Source organism: Plectropomus leopardus, chromosome 12 (assembly GCF_026936395.1).
Source record: "Plectropomus leopardus strain MGB_pleo_1.0 chromosome 12, ASM2693639v1, whole genome shotgun sequence".
In the NCBI taxonomy this organism is placed as follows: Eukaryota; Metazoa; Chordata; class Actinopteri; order Perciformes; family Serranidae; genus Plectropomus; species Plectropomus leopardus.
In genome coordinates, this window is record NC_142187.1 from 32707905 (window position 1) to 32727140 (window position 19236).

At 38.5% G+C, this 19236-nt stretch overlaps 1 protein-coding gene across 1 annotated transcript in view; it reads left to right on the forward strand.

Moving 5' to 3' along the window:
- Positions 1 to 3163: 3163 nt before the first annotated feature.
- The window catches only part of LOC121951358 (MAGUK p55 subfamily member 7-like), a 28722-nt gene continuing 12649 nt past the window's right edge, over positions 3164 to 19236 (forward strand). The window contains exons 1-12 of the mRNA XM_042497648.2: positions 3164 to 3177; positions 4191 to 4225; positions 4537 to 4655; positions 5796 to 5873; positions 8476 to 8556; positions 12664 to 12798; positions 14911 to 14992; positions 15149 to 15234; positions 16630 to 16704; positions 17375 to 17571; positions 18694 to 18752; positions 18965 to 18976. Coding sequence (XP_042353582.2) covers positions 3164 to 3177; positions 4191 to 4225; positions 4537 to 4655; positions 5796 to 5873; positions 8476 to 8556; positions 12664 to 12798; positions 14911 to 14992; positions 15149 to 15234; positions 16630 to 16704; positions 17375 to 17571; positions 18694 to 18752; positions 18965 to 18976 — 973 coding nt within the window. The remainder of the gene's footprint in view (positions 3178 to 4190; positions 4226 to 4536; positions 4656 to 5795; positions 5874 to 8475; positions 8557 to 12663; positions 12799 to 14910; positions 14993 to 15148; positions 15235 to 16629; positions 16705 to 17374; positions 17572 to 18693; positions 18753 to 18964; positions 18977 to 19236) is intronic.

The window sequence follows — 19236 nt, forward strand, 5'->3', positions numbered from 1 at the left end:
CCCCCCCCAAAAAAAAACAACTGGAAAAAAACCTCAGGAAGAGCGGCTGAGGAGGGATCCCTTTTTCAGGACTGACAGACGTGCAATAGATGTTGTAAATAAAAATTAAATTACAATAATGACAAAAAGAAAGAGAGAGGGAGAGATGCACAGCAATAACTGTAACAACAGCATGTTATATTACAATAGTGAAGAACTTTAATGGTTAATCGCAATTAATTGCATATTTTAATCACTTTTTTTTTTTTTACATTTCCATAATTTTGCACTGGGCAGTTATTAGGTTACTAATAACTGTTTCAAAGTGCAAAATAATGGAATTGTAAAAAATGTGATTTATTGCAACTTACTACTGAAGTTTACAATTTGCAGGATAAAGAAATTCTTGCCAGATTGTCTTGATTAGTAATTAAATGACCGCAAAAAAACTGCATATGAAAAAGTGGACATGTCTGTAAAGGGGACACAAATGGTACCCATGTAACTAATGGTGTAGCCAAGACTATACCCAAGACTTGACACAGACCAGAATATTCCAAGACCAAATATATATATATATGTATGAAATATATATACACACAATTTTCCTCTGATTTCTATGAAGGGTGGCAGATTTATTAGTTACAAGAAAAGCAAACTACAAATGACTTACTTGATTGACTAGATTTAGAGAAGGAAGTTTTACATCCAATCACAGCAAGTCAGTAATAATGTTATCACATAAATCCGTTGTGGTCTTGACTGGTCTCAATTAAAAATCTGGAGTCCGTTTCTTCCAAAACCAGGACAAGACCAAGTCAAAATGTGTTCAATTCCAAGACGAGAATGAGACCCACGAAAAGTGGTCTAAAATAAACTCATTAAAAATAAAACAAAATAGAAAATATTTTTTAAATACATTTCACTACTTTCTTGAAACTTATTAACTCATTCATGAAGACAAGGAGCTATTGTAAAACATTTCCTTTTTTTATATCATTATATTCTAAATCGGGCGCTTGAAAGTCCTTTTTAGATACCCAATTTTAAAATGATTCCCAACAACATCTTGCATAATATTTTATGTATTTCATTATAACGATAAATATTTTATGTTTAACTATAATATTGTAATATTTTATATAGTAATATATGCTTTTATCTGTAGATTAAAAAAAATGGACATTGTCTGCTGGTGTTAGGCTTAAGTGGCAATCAGACTTGCCATACCCTCAATTTATATGTACATATTTCAAATTTTTGTTTATATATTGAAAATTATATACTTATGCAGGGGAAAACAAGACCTCTTTAAAACGACTACTTTAATATTTTTGTGCTCTTATTTTGAAGTAAGCAGCTCCGTTTCCGGTATTAGCCTAGCTGTCTCTGGCTAACGTGACGCAGCTGAAAACGCAGCGAGCTGCTGCTGAGGACTCCTCCTCCGAGTTCACATCTCGTTGGCTGGAAATTTTCTGAGACACACCCACAGTCTGTCCGCCAGTCTGCTCTGTTGTTTCCATATATTAAATTATGAACACTTGTCCTCCATGTACAGTGTGTCCAGCGCTGTCTTTTCCTACTGGGACTAACATATGTGTTGTTTTGATGATGTATAATGTCCTGGCTGATACACAGACGAGCAACAGATGAATCTTCATTGTTTTGTATTTATTCCACAGTATATTTTGGCCCTTAAATGCATGAATATGCGTAAATGCAAGTTAGCTCCTAACACAAAGGTCAGAGGTCACATTGATACTGAACAGCTCTTGAATGTGGTTATAATTAAATGCTTTGCAGAGGGTTCATCCCATGGGCGGATTATGAGAGAATGGGCCCCTGGGCACAGAAATGCAAAGGGCCCCACCATCTCTCATAAATAGGGATGCTGTTTTTCTGTAGGCCCTGTTTCCCTTGTCAAAAAGCCTATGGGATTTTTCCATTGAATTGAATTGAATTATTGCAGAAAATAAGCTCTGTGGTAAACAAATGTTTATGATACTTACATGTTTAGGTCAGCAAGATAATCTTCACAAATTAATGCAGTTTTTAGACTTTTTGAAGCCTAAATGAAATCACCAAAAGTAAAAAGCTAGCGTTAGGCTAAAACAAACTACACTACCATTGCGTCGCCACCGCTACGAGGCTTCGGCGCGGTTTTGGCTTGATGATGTTCTGTCATTCAGCCACTTGTTAGAAACCACATTTTTAAGACACATAAGCACTTCAGAGTTCACAGTGGGGTATTTACTGACGTATTTATGTCATAAAACAAAACGTGAAAAGTCTCTTCAGCTTGTGTTAACCAGAGACCTTATTTAAGGCTTCTAACCTAAAAACCATTTAAAAAAACTAGGGGTCGACCAGTACTAGTTTTTCAGGGCTGATACAGATACTTATTGTTAGTTGTTAATGAGACTAATAACCAGTATTTGGAACGGATATGCATTTACAATAAAAACTGAAATCTTTCTATTAATATTTAAAATTTGGAATATGACAAACCAACACACATAACCCAACACATAACTTGTCCAGTGAAAATTTAACTAAAAAATGAATAAATTAAAATAGCTCCCTGATGTTTTCACAAAGTAAAAGTTCATCCAATGCTGACATTTTTTTTTGCACATTTAATTAATTAACTGTGTCAGCAATCATTAACATACAATTATGTTACAGATAATCAGAAAAATGCTTAATATGGGCCCCAATAATTGGCCGGGCCGATACCCCGTTGACCCCTAGTTTACAACGTCTAGCTCCGCCCCTGATCGCCACAGAAAAAAATGTAAAAATAAAGAGAAAAAATAAAATTAAAGGCTACTGAAGTGATGCAACTGCTGACCTCAGTTCCAGTTAAATCTATGTGACAGTCATATGTGGCTAACATTACGCCCCACGCTCTTTGATTGCGATATTGATTGCCCGCCGGCTTGATTTAGGTCAGACCGGACACATATTGACTGAAAGAGGGACCGTCTCTCTAATAGTCTGGACAGTCAAACACTATACAGCCTCTCCCTACAAGTGGATGTTCAAATGTAGCTCGTGCTCTTTAGGTATTAAGCGATATGGCCTGTGTGAATTGGGCCTGATGGGATGGACAGTCTGTGGTGAGTGCAATTTAAAGATTGTGTGATTGTGCTGAGCTGCTTTCCTCTGCTTAAAATGTGATGTGATGGACATTAACATGTGTGTTCCACTCCTAATCTGTACCCCAGATTAGCTGTATTAATCTAAATATATTCATTATTTTCTCACAATATTTTTTATTTATTATGTGCTATTTAAACATTTAAAATATAAAAAATACAAAGTGTAGTATTGTATTTCTATAAATAAAAAATATTTGTTTATAGATTCTGTTATCTAAAAAGTGCATTTCTGTTAACTGATCCTCATGCTTTTTCATGGAATTAATCCAAATTATGATCTGAGAGAAGGTAAAATTGATACATTTTGAGCAGAGAAAATCCATTATTTATCCTGTTCTATGAGTCATGTTATATCTTCTATTTTTTATTTAATTTTAGGTAAGAAATACTGAACAATCAATCATGCAAAAATGTAAATTTCTCGTGTTATAAAGTAAAAGATTTTTTTTAAAAATTATTTATTTATTCTAATTTAATGTATTTGTTTTTTGTTTTTGTCATTTAAGTTTGTATTTAATCTTTGGATTAGTCAAACATCATGCAAGGAAGAAAAAAAAACATAACAATGCAAACATCTAAAAAATACAGATACATAACGGGATAAAAAAAACAGAATAAACCATATATATCAGCACATCATCATTTGATACATATTAGATACATATATTCTCAACTTTAAATCATGATAATTAAACTAAAATAAAAACTCTTCCTCCCCTTACATGTTATAGGCCTTTATTGTCATTTTTATATAATTAAAAAATAAATTATAACTCTGAATATTCTTGATAAAATGCTGACTTATTTAATGATTTATTGACATAGCTGTAGGGACAGTGGAACAGTGTATCACTGTAACGTCGATATAACTTTTACCAGCATTAGGGGGCAGTAATATCTCAGCAGAGGCATCTTTGACATTTCTATTCTCTCTCATCATTTCTCTGAGTTACGCTTCAGTCTCCCTCCTCACTGATAAAAAAACTAAGGAAATTTGGGTCAAGTATGCAAATATATACATTTATATAAATTCTCTTATTTGTTTCTCAGATTGAGGAGGATGCTGAGCAGAACAGAACACAGAGGTGGGTCCAAAAATTAACAGTTTTTTATCAATAATCCGACAAGCATAACTGGAATATAAAGCAATAATCCCCAAACAGTGAATCTTTTAAAAGCTCTCCTATGGGACTTTTTTTTTTTAATTTTAATTTTACCACACCCTCCATTTAACCTTTGACCTCCCTTTTGGGGTTCTTGATCTCCCCACATATCCTTAAAAACAAGCTCTGTGAATTAACAACAGGTGCAAGTGGTGTTGTTATAGATGTGTGTGTGTTTGTGTGTGTGCGTGTGTGTGTGTGTGTGTGTGTGTGTTGCGCTCCTCCTCCTGCAGGCGTGTGCAGGCTGCTATCATCAGTGATGTCTGGGACAGAGTCTCACACAGACAGAGAGGAGGACTACAGGTTCCTCCACAGCATGCTGATGGAGAAGAAGCTCCACCTGCTCTTTAAGGTGAACACAGATTTGTACTTTACAGGCATTTGTGCTCATTTATGTCCATTCATTTATCGTTACAGCATCTATTTTCATAACTTCTTGAAGTAGCAAAATACAGAGGTTGATTAAACACTCTGATCTTGACCATTACAGGTAGTAAATGCCCTGCATTCAAAGTGTTATTTTAATAGAAGTACATCAGTATTATCAGCGAAATGTACCTGGATTATCAAAACAGCTAAAGATTGCCTTTGAACATCAGGGGTGTACCGACGGAAATTAGCTCCCCAGCTAACTCGGGTGCATTCACATTTGTTTAAATGTGGATTAATGTACACTGTCCCTGCTTCCATAAAGTACCTCCTCTTACAATGTTTAAACTGGGGACTACAAGCTCTTTAAAAGATAATATAACTTTTTAAAAACTTTTTTATTTTTTATTATAATTTTATTATTTTCCATAATGACAGAAACAGTTTACAAACATAAACCAGTTTAAAATAAAAAATATATATTTTTTTGTTTTTACATAATATGACAGTGACAGTTTACAAACACAGACCAGTTTCAAATAATACTTTAAAAAAAGAAATGAATGATAATTTTATTATTTTTCCTTATTTAACAATAACAGTTTACAATCATAAAAAAAAGTTTAAAATAATGTACAAAAACCTGATTTTTACAATGTACGGGGATGAAGAGAGGGTTTGACAGCCACCAGGTGTTTACAGGCGTTATTGTCTATTATTTGGTTATTTATATTTATTTTTTTCCTAGCTTATCTTCCTATTTTTTCTGTAAATACTAATGACAAATTGTAGACATTTGATACTGGATATGTGGTTGTATGCATATGTTTAATTTATCAGAGTATAGTTTCAAATTAATAATGAAGCTGGTTAATTAAAATTCAATAACTTATGAAGAAGGGGTGAGATAATAATAATAACAATAACAATAATAATATTAGTAGTAATGTTCAGTTTGCAGAATTTATCAGTCTCTCAGCACTTGTTCCTCAGCATGATTGGTTCTTAATGTTATTAGTAGTAGAATTAGTAGTAGTAGCAGCAGTAGTTGCAGTATTCAGAGTTGCAGTAAGAGCCTTTTTACTGCACAGTAAACCTTCATTGAGATTTCCTGACTTGACAGATCCACGAGCGGCTGAAGCGTTTTGAGAAGCGAAGCCCGATCCCCGTCCAGGAGCACGCAGCAAGCCTGGCCTCAGATGTAAGTGTCTCTCTGCAAACATCTTTTGCAGATAAACACACCGCAGAGGATGACAGTTTGACAGCAGAGAGAACAGGGAGGATTTTCTTTTGTCGTCCAAATTGCTTCCTCTGATGTACTGATGACTCTCCTGTCACACAGAAGCATGCAGGGAGCGTGCAGTCCTTCTTACGTGTGCTGAATTATGAAATGTTACCTAACATGCTGAATTGAAAGGTTGTGTTTTATAGCAGATATCATTTTGTATCCCCATGCCAGGAGTTTGGGTCACCGAGGACAGTGCCGAGCAAAGAGGCTGCTAGAATCATTTTGTGTGTAGTCTAGTAGTCAAGTTTCAGGTTGGAGGAATACAATTAATTTCAGATTTAAGATGAAGTGACAGAGAATGCTCCCACTACGGCTATGACTCAAATCGGCACAACCAGTCTCTATTCCCTTCTGATCATGTGCATCATATTTCATATACCAGTCGTCCTCGTTCGTGTTACAAACCAATCACTCTTATATTTCCATCTCATCCCACTACCTTCAATCAGGTCATATTCTACCTTTATTTCCTGATTTTTCCCCTTGTTTCTTGACAAAGTGTTAAGGCCCAGACACACCGACACAACATCGAAGAGCTAGTGGAGACGGCTGTTGCGTTGCCTCATGTCACCTTTGTCTACGCCAGAGAAGTTCCACATGAACACAACACTCAGACTACAGCCGATGGCCAACGAGCATGTATGTTCTGCGCCTGCACGAAAGGAATAACTCTCCATACCAGCAGGTGGTGGTCGCCTGTAATTGTCATTCAAGAAGAGACTGACTAGTCAAATAGCACATTATCACACAACCTGATGCTAAAAACAAAGGATATTAACCGTGCGCTGGCCAAAAATCATGCAAACGGTTACAAACAATTTCTGCAAAAGCTCAATATGTAGACATATAAGCCCTTTTTCCACAGAGGTTGCACTACACAGCCGCTATGAAGTCCCTTCTTTATGCCACCTGCATTTTTACACGAAACCAAATGATGGCGCCATCATTCTGCTCCAGTATGTGATTTAAATAGCATGCAGGCATCGTGGAATCAAAAGAGGCATATCATTTAACACAACTCTGTCCCATTGTTCTACAATTGTACATTTTATATATATGACGGTGAGGTGGCATAACGGCACGACAGTCAGATGAACAGGCAGTGTAAAAAGGACTATAATCTTACTGTATGAAAGAAGTTTGTTTTCATCTCACTCCCTCTTGACTTTAGTCATTTATTTATTTTTCTCATTTCTTTTTCTCTTCTTGTGCACTGAGCTGAACAGCCAGTTAGAATAATTTGATCAACTGAAAGGCTTTGAAGGGCTCCAACGGGCTCCAACAGGCTCCAATGGCCTTTGACAGGCTCCAATGGGCTCTGACTGGCTTTGACAAGATTTGACAGGCTTTAACGACTTTGATTTCGACGGCTAACGACGGATAACGACGGCTTTGATGGTCTCTGACGGGCTCCGACTGGCTCTGACGGGTTTTGACGGATTCTGACGGGCTCCAATGGGCTCTGACGGGCTTTGTCGAACTTTGATGGGCTCTAAAAGGCTCCACTGTAGATTCGACATGCCGCATCGGCCCAAAAAATGCCAACATGGCCTAACAAGGGCAAATGGTGCTGGACACAAAACTTGGGTGATAGACACTCACGGATGGCCCGACACTGACCAACCTCCGATTGTTGGCTCAGTGCATCGGGGCCCTTAAACAAGGATGTTTTTTTACACTTTTCCCTTACTCTATGCTTCCATCTTTTCTTCTGACCACACTCCTCTTCCATTATCTCGATTCCTCCCCTTTCTCTGTATGTCTTCTTTTCTCCATTTGCTTGCCTTTATCTTCTCTCTATACCCTGCACACTGTAATTCCTGCCATGTTTCCATACTGTCTATCTGCCCGTGTCCTCTCCCCCAAACTCCACTCCATCTCCTTCTCTTCACTCCCTTTGCTTCAGATTCTGTTCGACAGCGACTCTCCGCCTGGCTTAAATCATCAGGACCTACTGGAAGGGCCAAACCATGGGTCTGTTTCCCCTCAGAGAGGCTTCTGTTTGCTCACAGTGGAAACTAATGACCTTCATGCATTGTGTCTCTGGAGTGTGCCTCGACATCTTGAAGCAGTAGAAGTCATTACAGTAATATGCTTGACAAGACGGGCGACTGCACACAGTCACTCGCCGCCTCTCCACTTGCCGCTGACGGTCAAGGCTGCTCTGTTTTAGCTGTCGCCGCAGCTGTCGTGTAGCCTTGAACATTCGGGAGCTTTTTTTTCCGACGGTGGCTAAAAGACACAAACTAAAACAGCATGAACTAATAGTTAACATTAAGTCCCAGTGAGGTGAACGGGGCCGTATGAAAATGTAGAAATAATGAAAGTACTGATGACGTGTCACTGCAGTCTGAATTTCTTGAACCCTTTTTGTCTCTCTACTTGTTTCTCTGTCTCCCTTGGCCGGTGCAGCATAGACTACTAGAGCAAAGCTCACTCAGGCCATGATAAAAATAAATGTATACCTCTAATTATGAAAAAAAGACATCCTGCCTCTCTTTTTCTCTGCTTCCAGTTGGCCGAGGAGCTGATATACCAAGGCCGGAGAGATGAAGTCAAAGAACTGGTGGCGCTTTTTTCCAAACCCAACTTTAAGGTGAAGAGTATTTTTCTTTGATGTTTATGTCCGACTGTAGCTTCACACGTGCTGACCTAAAAGTCCCCCTGCCGAGAGCTTTGTCCAGTTAGATAACATCATATTTACCAATGAAATACACCAAAAATAAATAGTTTGAGAACATGAATGAGAGCGGGCTGACATTAGGAGACACCACTGGAGAATGAGAGCGGAGCAGATCAGTCAGCATCAGTAACTCATCCCATGTTTCTCCTGCTGCGTTTTTTTAAAACAACGTCGCTGAGATGCTCTGAAAAGCTGCTAAATAGCGATAAATTCAGCACGTTAGAAGTCCTCTCCTCCCGTCACCCTGGGACCTTAGATCGTCTTGTTCGTTTGTTTTTGCATGTGGAAATGTTGTTTTATTGCATAACATCCGTAACAGTGTCCCCTGCACTACAGTGAAAACACAGATCGACGGAAATTCTTGTCAATGGCGGGGAAAGAGTTAAAAAAAGAAAAAGAAACAATGGGTTAAACCCTGCTGCTGACTGATGACATGTTGTGGACTGATCTAGCAGCAGTAGTTTGACACGCAGCATAACACAGTGTCTGTATTACTGGCGGAGCGAAAACACGGGCAAAACAGGCGAAATCAAAGCAGTTTATGCTCATTATTATTGGTCCTATTTATCGACCAAAAATTTTATTATCTGAATTATCGGTATGACAACAAAAGTCCAATTATCGGGCCAATATTTATCGTCCCTGCATCCCTAGTTATGGACATTTCTAATGCAGTTTGAATGGTAAAGTCCTCTCAGCCACTATAGATATGTCTACAGTCAAGAAAACTTTCTGTCCAACAAATATGAGGGCATTTTTCGAAAAAAAAAACATAGTTGAAAACATAAAACCCTTTGAAAGGTCTATGTAATGTGTCATATTGAGAGGATATTACACTGGGCACCCTGGGAGTATAGATTGGCTCCCAAAAAAACATATTAACTCCCTGAAAAGCCACAATCTCTCATTTTTCACACTTTGGTTTTTGTACGAATTAAACAAACCAGATTTAATCTTTTGTTACCTTTGGACAGAGCAGGCTAAAGTTTCCTTCTGTTTCCAATCTTTATTCCAGCCTAATCACCAGCTGCTAGCTCCAGCTCCATATCTAACAGACAGACATGAGAGTGACATTCTCATCTTAACTCCTGGCAAGAAAGCAAATAAGTGAATTTCCCAGGATGCCAAACTGTCCCCTTAAGCGGCGTCTTAATCTCTGTAATATTACCGCACACTCACACATAAACATGCCCAAAACTGTGCAAGAGTGCAGTTCTCTTTCACTGAAGCACGTCCTATGATTGCTGATCACGTGCATCATTTGACCCTTTGAAACCTGAGCAAACTGGCTTGATTTCTTTCAATAATGAAGAATGCAATGAGCAACTAAACAAGAAATGACCCAAAAATTAGCAAGAAATAAGTAAAACTTATAGAAAATTCACTGGAAATAGCACAAAAAAAGAGATAAAAAAAAACAGGAAATGATCTGCTAAAAATAAAATAATTAATTTAGATAATAATAATTTAAATAATAAATAAATAAATAAATAAATAAATAAATAAATAATAATAATAAGAATAATAATAACAATAATAATAATATATTTTTAAACTTTTAACTAATTTAAAATAATTATATATAATTTTCTAATGATGTTCCTTCTCTCCTTTTTTGGTCAGTTTTCTGGTCGTCAGCTTTTCCTTAAACTCATTTTTGCATTTTGCAGGGCATCTCATGCCAGCTTGCTGACTGCCTTTTATTCACATTTCTGAAATAAATCAACCCAATTTGCTCACATTTCAAAGTTTTAAATGTTTCTAAAAGGCCTCTGAACGCAGCACGAGTAAACTGATTTTTATCCAGGTTTCAAAGGTTTAAGAAACAAGAATGCAATTCACTCGGAAGATGTCGTTTTGCTTCCTTCTTCTTCGGTGCCCTGACGGATCATTAACAATAAAAGCAACCCACTCATGACATTTTTCTCAACGTCAGTAACACTACAACTGTAACCTGAGAAGCTAATTTCAATGCGGCCACGCATCATCTGATGCAAACAACTGAACACGTCAGAAGGCTTATACGGTCACAGAAAGTGACAAATTAATTCAGCTGTAAATTCTATTCAAATTTATTCCACCTAATCATTTTACCCGGGAAGAGGTGCTGACATCTATTAACCACAGTGGAATTGAAGCTAATCGACTCCCTAGTTATGTTTATTAGTGTTCACTCATGTGGAGGCCCAGACTACTCAAATGCATGTTTCCTTATTTCAGATCTGCTGACAGTCATATTTCAGACACACTTGCACACACACACACACACACACACACTTGCACACACACACACAGACACACACACACAGCGAATGGTTTTCCAGTGAGCCGCAGAAGTCGTGGCTTTTCTTAATGAGACGCCGCAGCCAGCCGAGAGCTAACAGGTTTGTTTAAACAGTCTTAATGACCTGTTTGTTCTTGGCCCCGGCGCAGGAGCTCACACATACTTATGAGAGACTCGGGGTATAATATTCTGTGAATGAATGTTTGTTTTTTAAAAAACCTGTCTCTGAAAGTGGCCAGAGACACATTGCTCACGCGTTGGCTGCTTCTGAGCAGAGCAACTGCTGATGGACAACGTGGATAAGTAGACTAACTGACAGATGGATTGGCTGATTGTTAAAATCAAGTTGATGAGCAGATGTTCTCTCTTATTACAGTAAATCCCCCCCTCTTTTTTCTGGAAATTGTACCTTGTGCAGGCTCACAATGGGAGATTTATCCAGAATATTGTTTTTCTGCAAACAAATCTGTTTTTGCACGGCCAAAGGTAACAAAGAATGAACTGGAATGAACTGTCTGCACATTGATAGTGAGTCATATATCAATTTACAGTCCATGCACTGGGAAAGGAGGATTTTTTTTCAAAGGTGTGTGATGTTTGAGCTGTCGAGTTGTTGGTAGTGTGGGGGGTTGCTTTCAGGTGGCCCTCAGGCTGGCAGCACAGTCCAGACTAAATCAAATGTGGCATTTTGGCAAAATGAAAGGTTTACAACCAAGAGGAAAGTGCTGTATTTGGATCCAGTCGCTGCAGTGAGTGCAGGCAGGCCGGCCAAACTTATTCGAATTTTTGCACAGTCTTATTCAGTCACCTTTAATTAATCAAGAGGGATTGGTGGCATCTTAAGTATGAGTGCTTACTGTTTTTAACCCCATAATTACATTTAACCACCTGTAGCCTAAACAACAGGCCTTAAAATGTTGGTTTAACCCTTTGAAACGTGGATCGATATTCATTCAAATGACTTTCAAATCGGTATGATTTGTATCAGTATGATGATTTCGGTATGAAATCGGTTTGATTTATTTCAAAAATAATGGTTTTACTATGTTTAAAAAAAAATAAAAAAAAATTGCAGGAAATTAGAAAGTTAGGAAATTATTTTTTAAAGGGCTCTGTAGAAATACGTATATATATATATATATATATATATATATATATATACACACACTTGCTTATTTATTTATTTTTATTGTTTTACAGAATTATTATACTATTTATGCACTTTTTCAGGTCATTTTGTTTTTTTGTTTTTGTCTTGTTTTTGTTTTGTTTTTTGTTTTTGCTTGTTTTGGGTTTTCCCCCCTAATTTTCAAGTAATTTTCTTTTACTTTTTACTGATTTCTTGCTAATTTCTGGGTCATTTTTCCCTAAATTGCCCATTGCCCTCTTCCCATATTTTTGAAAGAAATCAAGCCAATTGCCCAAGATGCAAAGAGTTTAACATGCACTGGTAAAACTGGCGACTCTACTCTTCCATGCAGAATGTGCACCGTTAAATCAACACTTGTGCCGTGATTACACTGGCATCTGCTCACAATGCCAGATTTGACAGCAATTTCACAGCCAACGCCAGTTTCCATTTTGTTTGCTGGCCTTATCCGCTGCCATTTTTCCACACACACTGAGATGCATTAGATACTAGCTCCGGTGCCACATCTGTTCACACTGCCCAGAATTCAAAGTGACATTCCTGACTGCAGATCAGCACCTTCTCTATATTTCTGTTTCCTCCACAGAGTCTGCTGTGTGTCCACGACGCTGTGGCTCAGAGAGACTTTGAGCCGACTCTGCCACCATTACCTGACGATGTGCTGGAGGACGATGAGGATGCGGTCAAAATTGTCAGTCTGGTCAAAACCAAAGACCCACTGGTCAGTAAACAAATGACGATATTTCTATATGGCTCTAAAAACAAGTACAACTGAACTTTTCTGCCTGCCAGCCTGTTTCTTATTTGGCGTACCCAGCCAAAACAAACACAAATGTATGAAAGACAACCATGTGACAGGGCAGCTGTGCTCAGAAATGTGTAATTTGTCCAGCCTCAGTATTTGTCATACAGTACACAGGCGGTTCAAAGCGATAAACATATCCAAGAGACAGCTGAATTTTTCTCTGGTGACTGAATTTATGTCATGTTGTCAAACTGCGTGACTGCTGAAGCCATGAATGCCAAGGTGTAGCAGCGCTACAGCCCTCCAAACACAGACAGCCAGGAATTTACAGTCAATTCTTCCACATCTTTGTTGCCATATATCTGCTGTGACGCACAACATAGTTTCGGCATTGTTGTGTGTGTGTTTGTGAGCGTGTATGCAGATCCCCTGCAAAACTACGTCTCTTAAAAGCCGCACTGAGCATTAAAATGGATTGGGATAATTACTGTTTCTGATGCAAATGTTTCAAGGTCTTTAATCATAGCTCATTTCCTTGATACTACCGGAACAATCTGCCTTATTCCACCTTGTTCCAAGCCATTGTCACTTAGTTCTGGAAATTTCCTGGATCAAGTGAAACTGGACTGAAAGGCAACCAAACTACAAAGAGCGCATACCTCCGCCAGGGCCATAAAATCCTCTAAATTTGTTATTTTAATAATAAAACAAAGTTCAGACTTTTTTTTTAGCTGCACCTGGATCAAGATCCTCGTAAAATACATATTGTGATGGACAGCTGTGGGGTACAAGTGCCAGATTTTTGTCCGACTCAAGTAAATCAGATAGTTCATGGATACTCAACTACCTAGACACTTCTAGGGGATTCTAGGACATTTCTTTAAATTTAGGACATTTCTAGGATTTTAAGACACTCCTTGGATTTTTAGGACATTTCTCGGCTTTTAGGATGCTGGGATTTAAGGTCATTTCTAGAATTATAGGATGTTTCTAGGGATTTTAATAATGATTTAAGAGCGTTTTGTACGATTTCAAAATATTTCTAAGATTTTAGGATGTTTCTACAATTTCAGGACGTTTCTTGGATTTTTAGGATATTAGAGATTACCTTCTGTATCTTTGTCAGGGGGATCCTCCACCGGCACTTTTTTTGATAAACAAGCTCTCTTCTGATGCTGTTTTATGCTCTCTGGCACTTTTTGTTTACTAAAAATGCAAAAACAATCCTCTGTGTGAATCACTTTACTTTTACTGTTAATTAGGTGGGCCATCCGGGCACCCTATCAGGGGCCAGATTCGGCCCGCGGGCCATAAGTAAAGTATTACTGCAGTGATTCATTAGAAAACAGCAGGCATGTTTTTAAAAAATCCCCTTACACACGATGTTAAAATTCCTTTAAGAAAATTCCTGGATCCACTTCGAAAAGCATTGTATTAGCCTGTGGCCTTTCTTTCCACCACATTTCACTGGAATCTATTAACAAGTTTTTCAAATAAATTCAAGCACCAAAAACATAACCCCCATGGCGGAGAGGATCTTTTTAAAGAAAAATGTGATTTTAAGGGGTAAATATGAGAATAATTTACTTAATGATGAACATTTTTGCAGCGTTCGTGTGTTTGAGCTTTGAGAGTGGAATGTGCTTCGGACCAATAATAGAGACCATACTTTTGTATTGATCCCAAAACTAGATTGAAAGGGGACTGACCTTTTTTTGACATGGTCCCTTTGATCGATCCAGCATGTTCCCGTTTTCCAGACAACAGGGTTACACCCGAGCGTGAGCTGATTGTAGTCCGCTACATAAGATGCTCTTTCCATTGCGATTTGCTCCACATCAATAACATCTGTTGAAAATAATGCTGATTTGGATAACCTTTTCCAGCGCTTTGTGTGTTACATGAAGGCAGCCGGCTAAATGGTCCCGTCTTGATACAAATAACCTTCACTGGAATGACTCTGAATAAGAAGCTTGTCTGGGCTCTAATAAAACCAACATGTTATTTTCACTGTCCATCGCCTGACCTCTCTGCCTCTGTGCGTGTGCTCGTCTGTCATCCTTTCATTCACTAATCACCGTCCTCAAGGGGGCAACAATTAAGAGGGATAAATCAACCGGGGCCATTGTTGTGGCGAGGATCATGAGAGGAGGTGCGGCCGATAAAAGCGGTAAGCTCTTTATTTATTACACTTTTACCACTCTACACTTTTTTTGGGCCTTTATCTTTAGGCTGTAGTAAGATTAAGATGACGTATAGTAAATGTACATGTTACAGAGAAGAGCATGTGGTACAAATTTCCGTTTGTATTTCCAAAACTTTGAAGGCCTGATCCATGAAGGAGATGAGCTCAAGGAGGTGAACGGAGTCTCACTGGAGCACAGGAAGCCAAAGGAAATCCTTCCTCTCCTGGTTAGTCTCCTCATTGGATGTTTTTGTTTCCTTCTTTCTTTGTGTCTTCGTTGGTTGCATTGGTTAGGTTTACCATAAGAGGCTGACGTTTGTTGAAGTTGGGGGTTTTTTCGGTGCCCATGTTAAGAAGAGAGCAGCCACACTGCTGGCGTGAACAGCGCTGGTCAGGTGCATCTCAGCTGCGGCACATCTAGAAAAACGGATTCTCGCCAATTTTTTCAGCATGACACGCACGGTTGTCAGCATAAATAGACCGTAAAATTGTGTTTTGATAATTATGCTGACCATTATATCACCTTTTACAGCAGTTTCATTGTTTTTATCTGTCACAGACATGAGGAAACACAAATATATCTGTTTTACTCAGCCTTTCCTGTTTCAGTTTCAAAATAAAAGCGATCTGATATTGTTTCATTGTCATTGTCAACAGAATAGTTGTTGACAGAAAGCCTTTTATTGTGAAACATTTGCAGGACTGTTGATGATGCAGCAGCTCACACAGCTTCATAAATTAGTGGAATATGTGCTTGTAATTGTGGAAATACAGCACTCATAGCAGCAGCAGTTCTGCAACAAAACTGCAACAAGCTGCCAGTGTGAACACCACGAGCACGCAAGCATGCATCCTTCGCTATCCTAGTAAATGTAAATCTGAAAATTGTTTGGCACTATTTCCTGTTGCTCACATTTGGTGCACTAGTGTGTATGTGCATGAGCAGGATGATGTGGTTTGGTATCCCAGAATCATAAAGCGGAGGTCCACAAGTGGCGTAAGAGTGTCGCGCTGTCACCTAGGCATAAAAATTACATGCGTGTAATTTTGCAACGAAGTTGCTACAATAAATGCTGGCACTGCACGTTTCTGCAAACCAAAGATACATTAAACACTACATTATCATGTTGTGGATACGTTGAAATTTCAGGTTTCTGTGCATTTGGTACGGTTAAGGCACAAAAACGCTTGGTTATTGTTAGGAACAGATCATGTTTTGGCTTAAAATGCCCACTTTTTATAACTATCCCTGGTGGAAACGCTGCCATGGATTGCTACACAAAAATGCATGTTTGTTGACTAAAAAGCAACTGGAAACGCATTGATGACTCTTGCCGAGGTGTTACGTCATCCACCATCCCGTCGTCACCTCAAATACTACATCACTTCATAAATGTTGAAATCATGTGTATGAGACGTGTAACTGTATCTGTGGTTTACAGAAACAAAAATGGCAACATTTTCTTCTTTCTCTGGGCTGTTTTTGGCGAATAAGCTAGCTGTTTCCTACGGCTTCCAGTCTTCACATCAAGTTTAGCTAATCTGCTGCTGGGTGCAGCCTCATATCATCTCATGTTACTTTACTAAAATATCTATATGCTCTTGTAACTGCCCTCGCACAGGCTCGTTCTCAGGGTGAGGTTACGTTCAAAATCATTCCTGCCTCCTCCAAGGAAGAAATGTCATCGGCTAAGAAGGTACAGTAAATATTAACTACATGTTTTCTCGTGCTGTGTGTTTAATCGTTAGCATGCACTCTGGCTGCACGGGGGGAAGCTGCCCAGCTGGTTTCAGTCAAAGGAGATGAAATCAGTGGTATCTTATGTGTTTGGTTATATTTTGTGTTTCTGCCACGGCGCTGTCACTGCTGCAGTGCCCTGTCAAGAAGTGAATTCACATCAGACAGTCGAGGATTAGACACTCACCAACTTCATCGCAATTCACAGCTTTGTGTAATTTAAGCACTTGATTTATCATTGTGTGCACATCACGCATGTTGAGCCGCATCAAATCGATTTGACAATGAATCTTTACTCCTTACGTGGAAAAATTTAAGTCCCTAAATCGTCTTTGTTTGGGAAGGAGGCCACTATCAGCACATACATGAAGTGGAAGTCCAAGCTGGAAACTGTTAAAGCAGGGAGCATTTGCAATGGATTAAGACAAATTATTTTCTATGATCACGGTCATTTCTCAAAAATGACACCAACATATGTGAAAGAGCAAAAGACAAAGATGTTGTGTCCATTGCTAGGATACAGGAGTTCACAAAGCTGCAGTAGGAAAAGAGAAGGATGAATAAATTGATTACATTAGAACGTGTATTTTCCTTTGACACCTGTCTGAATCGTTTTTCTCTTTCCTCAGCTGTTCATGCGGGCTCTTTTTGACTACAATCCTAACGAGGATCCCACCGTCCCGTGCAAGGATGCAGCCGTAGCCTTTAAAAGAGGCGACGTCCTCCAGATTGTCAGCATGGAGGATGATACCTGGTGGCAGGCGTGTCACATCGGGGACAGAAACGCTCGGGCGGGGCTCATCCCCTCTCAGCAGCTCCATGAGAGGTCTGCATTTTAGGCTTTTTAGACAATAGCAAAATATTTACTTGAACACTACGCTTACATGCACACTAATATTGCACTCTGCACTTCTGAATTTGCCTCATGCCAGATTAGCTTTCAACTCGTTACACGCCATTTCCATCTTTGTCTGACATTGCATCCACTCTGACTGATCCACTTGAATCTAAAGTAATTTGAAGTCACACCAGGCAAGTTTCCATTAACTTTCAAATTGCGCAAATTGAAATTGCGAATATAAAGTAAATGGAAGCATGTCAATTTCGAAAAACTCTCATGGCAAAAAAGTTTTTCTGCTTGCATGAGGTCATATTTTAGGTGATTTGAAAAAGCCATATTTCACAAAACTGCAATGGAAACACTTTTTTTCGCCTCAGGAGGTTTTTACTGAAAGCCAAATTATCCACAGAGGTCTGCTCCTCTCCCAAACAAACGGACACGGTGATTTGATCTTTTGAAACCTGGATCGACATAAATTTTCTTGTGCTGCATTTAGACGTCTTTCACAAGTACTTAAACCTTTTAATCCAAAGCAAATTGGCTTGATTTCTTTCAAATGCATAAGAATAAAAGGCAAAGAGCAACTTGTTCCGAGAATTGCAAAAAATAAATAGATTAGGATTTTTTTTCAAAGCTATGGTAGAATGTCCAGAGAACTACATATTTAGAAATAAATTAATTATATATTTTAACATATTTTACAGAATTATTAGAATTTTTAAGCAGTTTTTTTCTTAGTAGATTTCCTTAATTTTTTAATTGATTTTTTTACTTTAACATTATTTTTTGTTGTTGTTGTTTGGTTGGTTTTAGGGTTTTTCTTGGTTTAGGGTTTTCTGTTCATTTTCAGGTAATTTTCTTGATTTACTGTAGAAACATGCCATTGCACCACATCGATCTCCATAGACAGGGACCCGCTCCCGATGTAGATATACACCGCTCATTCTATGGTAACAAAAACAGTACATTTTTCAGGTGTTTATACACTACAGAAAACCTAATTATTATATTCTACCTCTGCCAAGATATCCCCCTAAATCCTACACACTGGACCTTTAATATCTGCAAGACATTTTGATTAAATCCTGCCTTGTTTTATTCCTGCAGGAGAGTTGCACTACAACGACCTAAAGCCCTGTTCAAGCCCCGACGAGTCAAACCACCAGGTGACGAGCCAACATTTGCTCATAAAATCACAACACCTGAAAGAGATAAAAATCCTTTTAACACTTTCCAATAAACACATTAGAGGTCCTTTACACTAAGCTTAGAGGTGACAGGTCATGTCTGAAGATCACGGTCAAGGTGGAGGTCACAGGTGAGCTCTGCTGCCCTCCTGTTGTACTCACGGCTTTTGTTTTCTCCACATGCTGCACAGATGAGGGGGAAGGTACTGTCTCTTTGAATTTCCTTCTCAAAACTTACCTTGAGCATAATTTACATGATAGAATACATATGTATATTTAAGATTTTGGTTTGGGGCTTTTGAAGATTTAAAGACGTGCATTATCCAAAAATAACAGTCTTGTAATGCTGCCCGCGCTGTGTTTCCAGAGCAGAGAGGATTCTGTTAAATGTTCCTCGGAGCAGGTTTACAGAATCTGGCCTTCTGCAGAGTGCAAGATTTTCACTAACAATCAGTTTCTACTT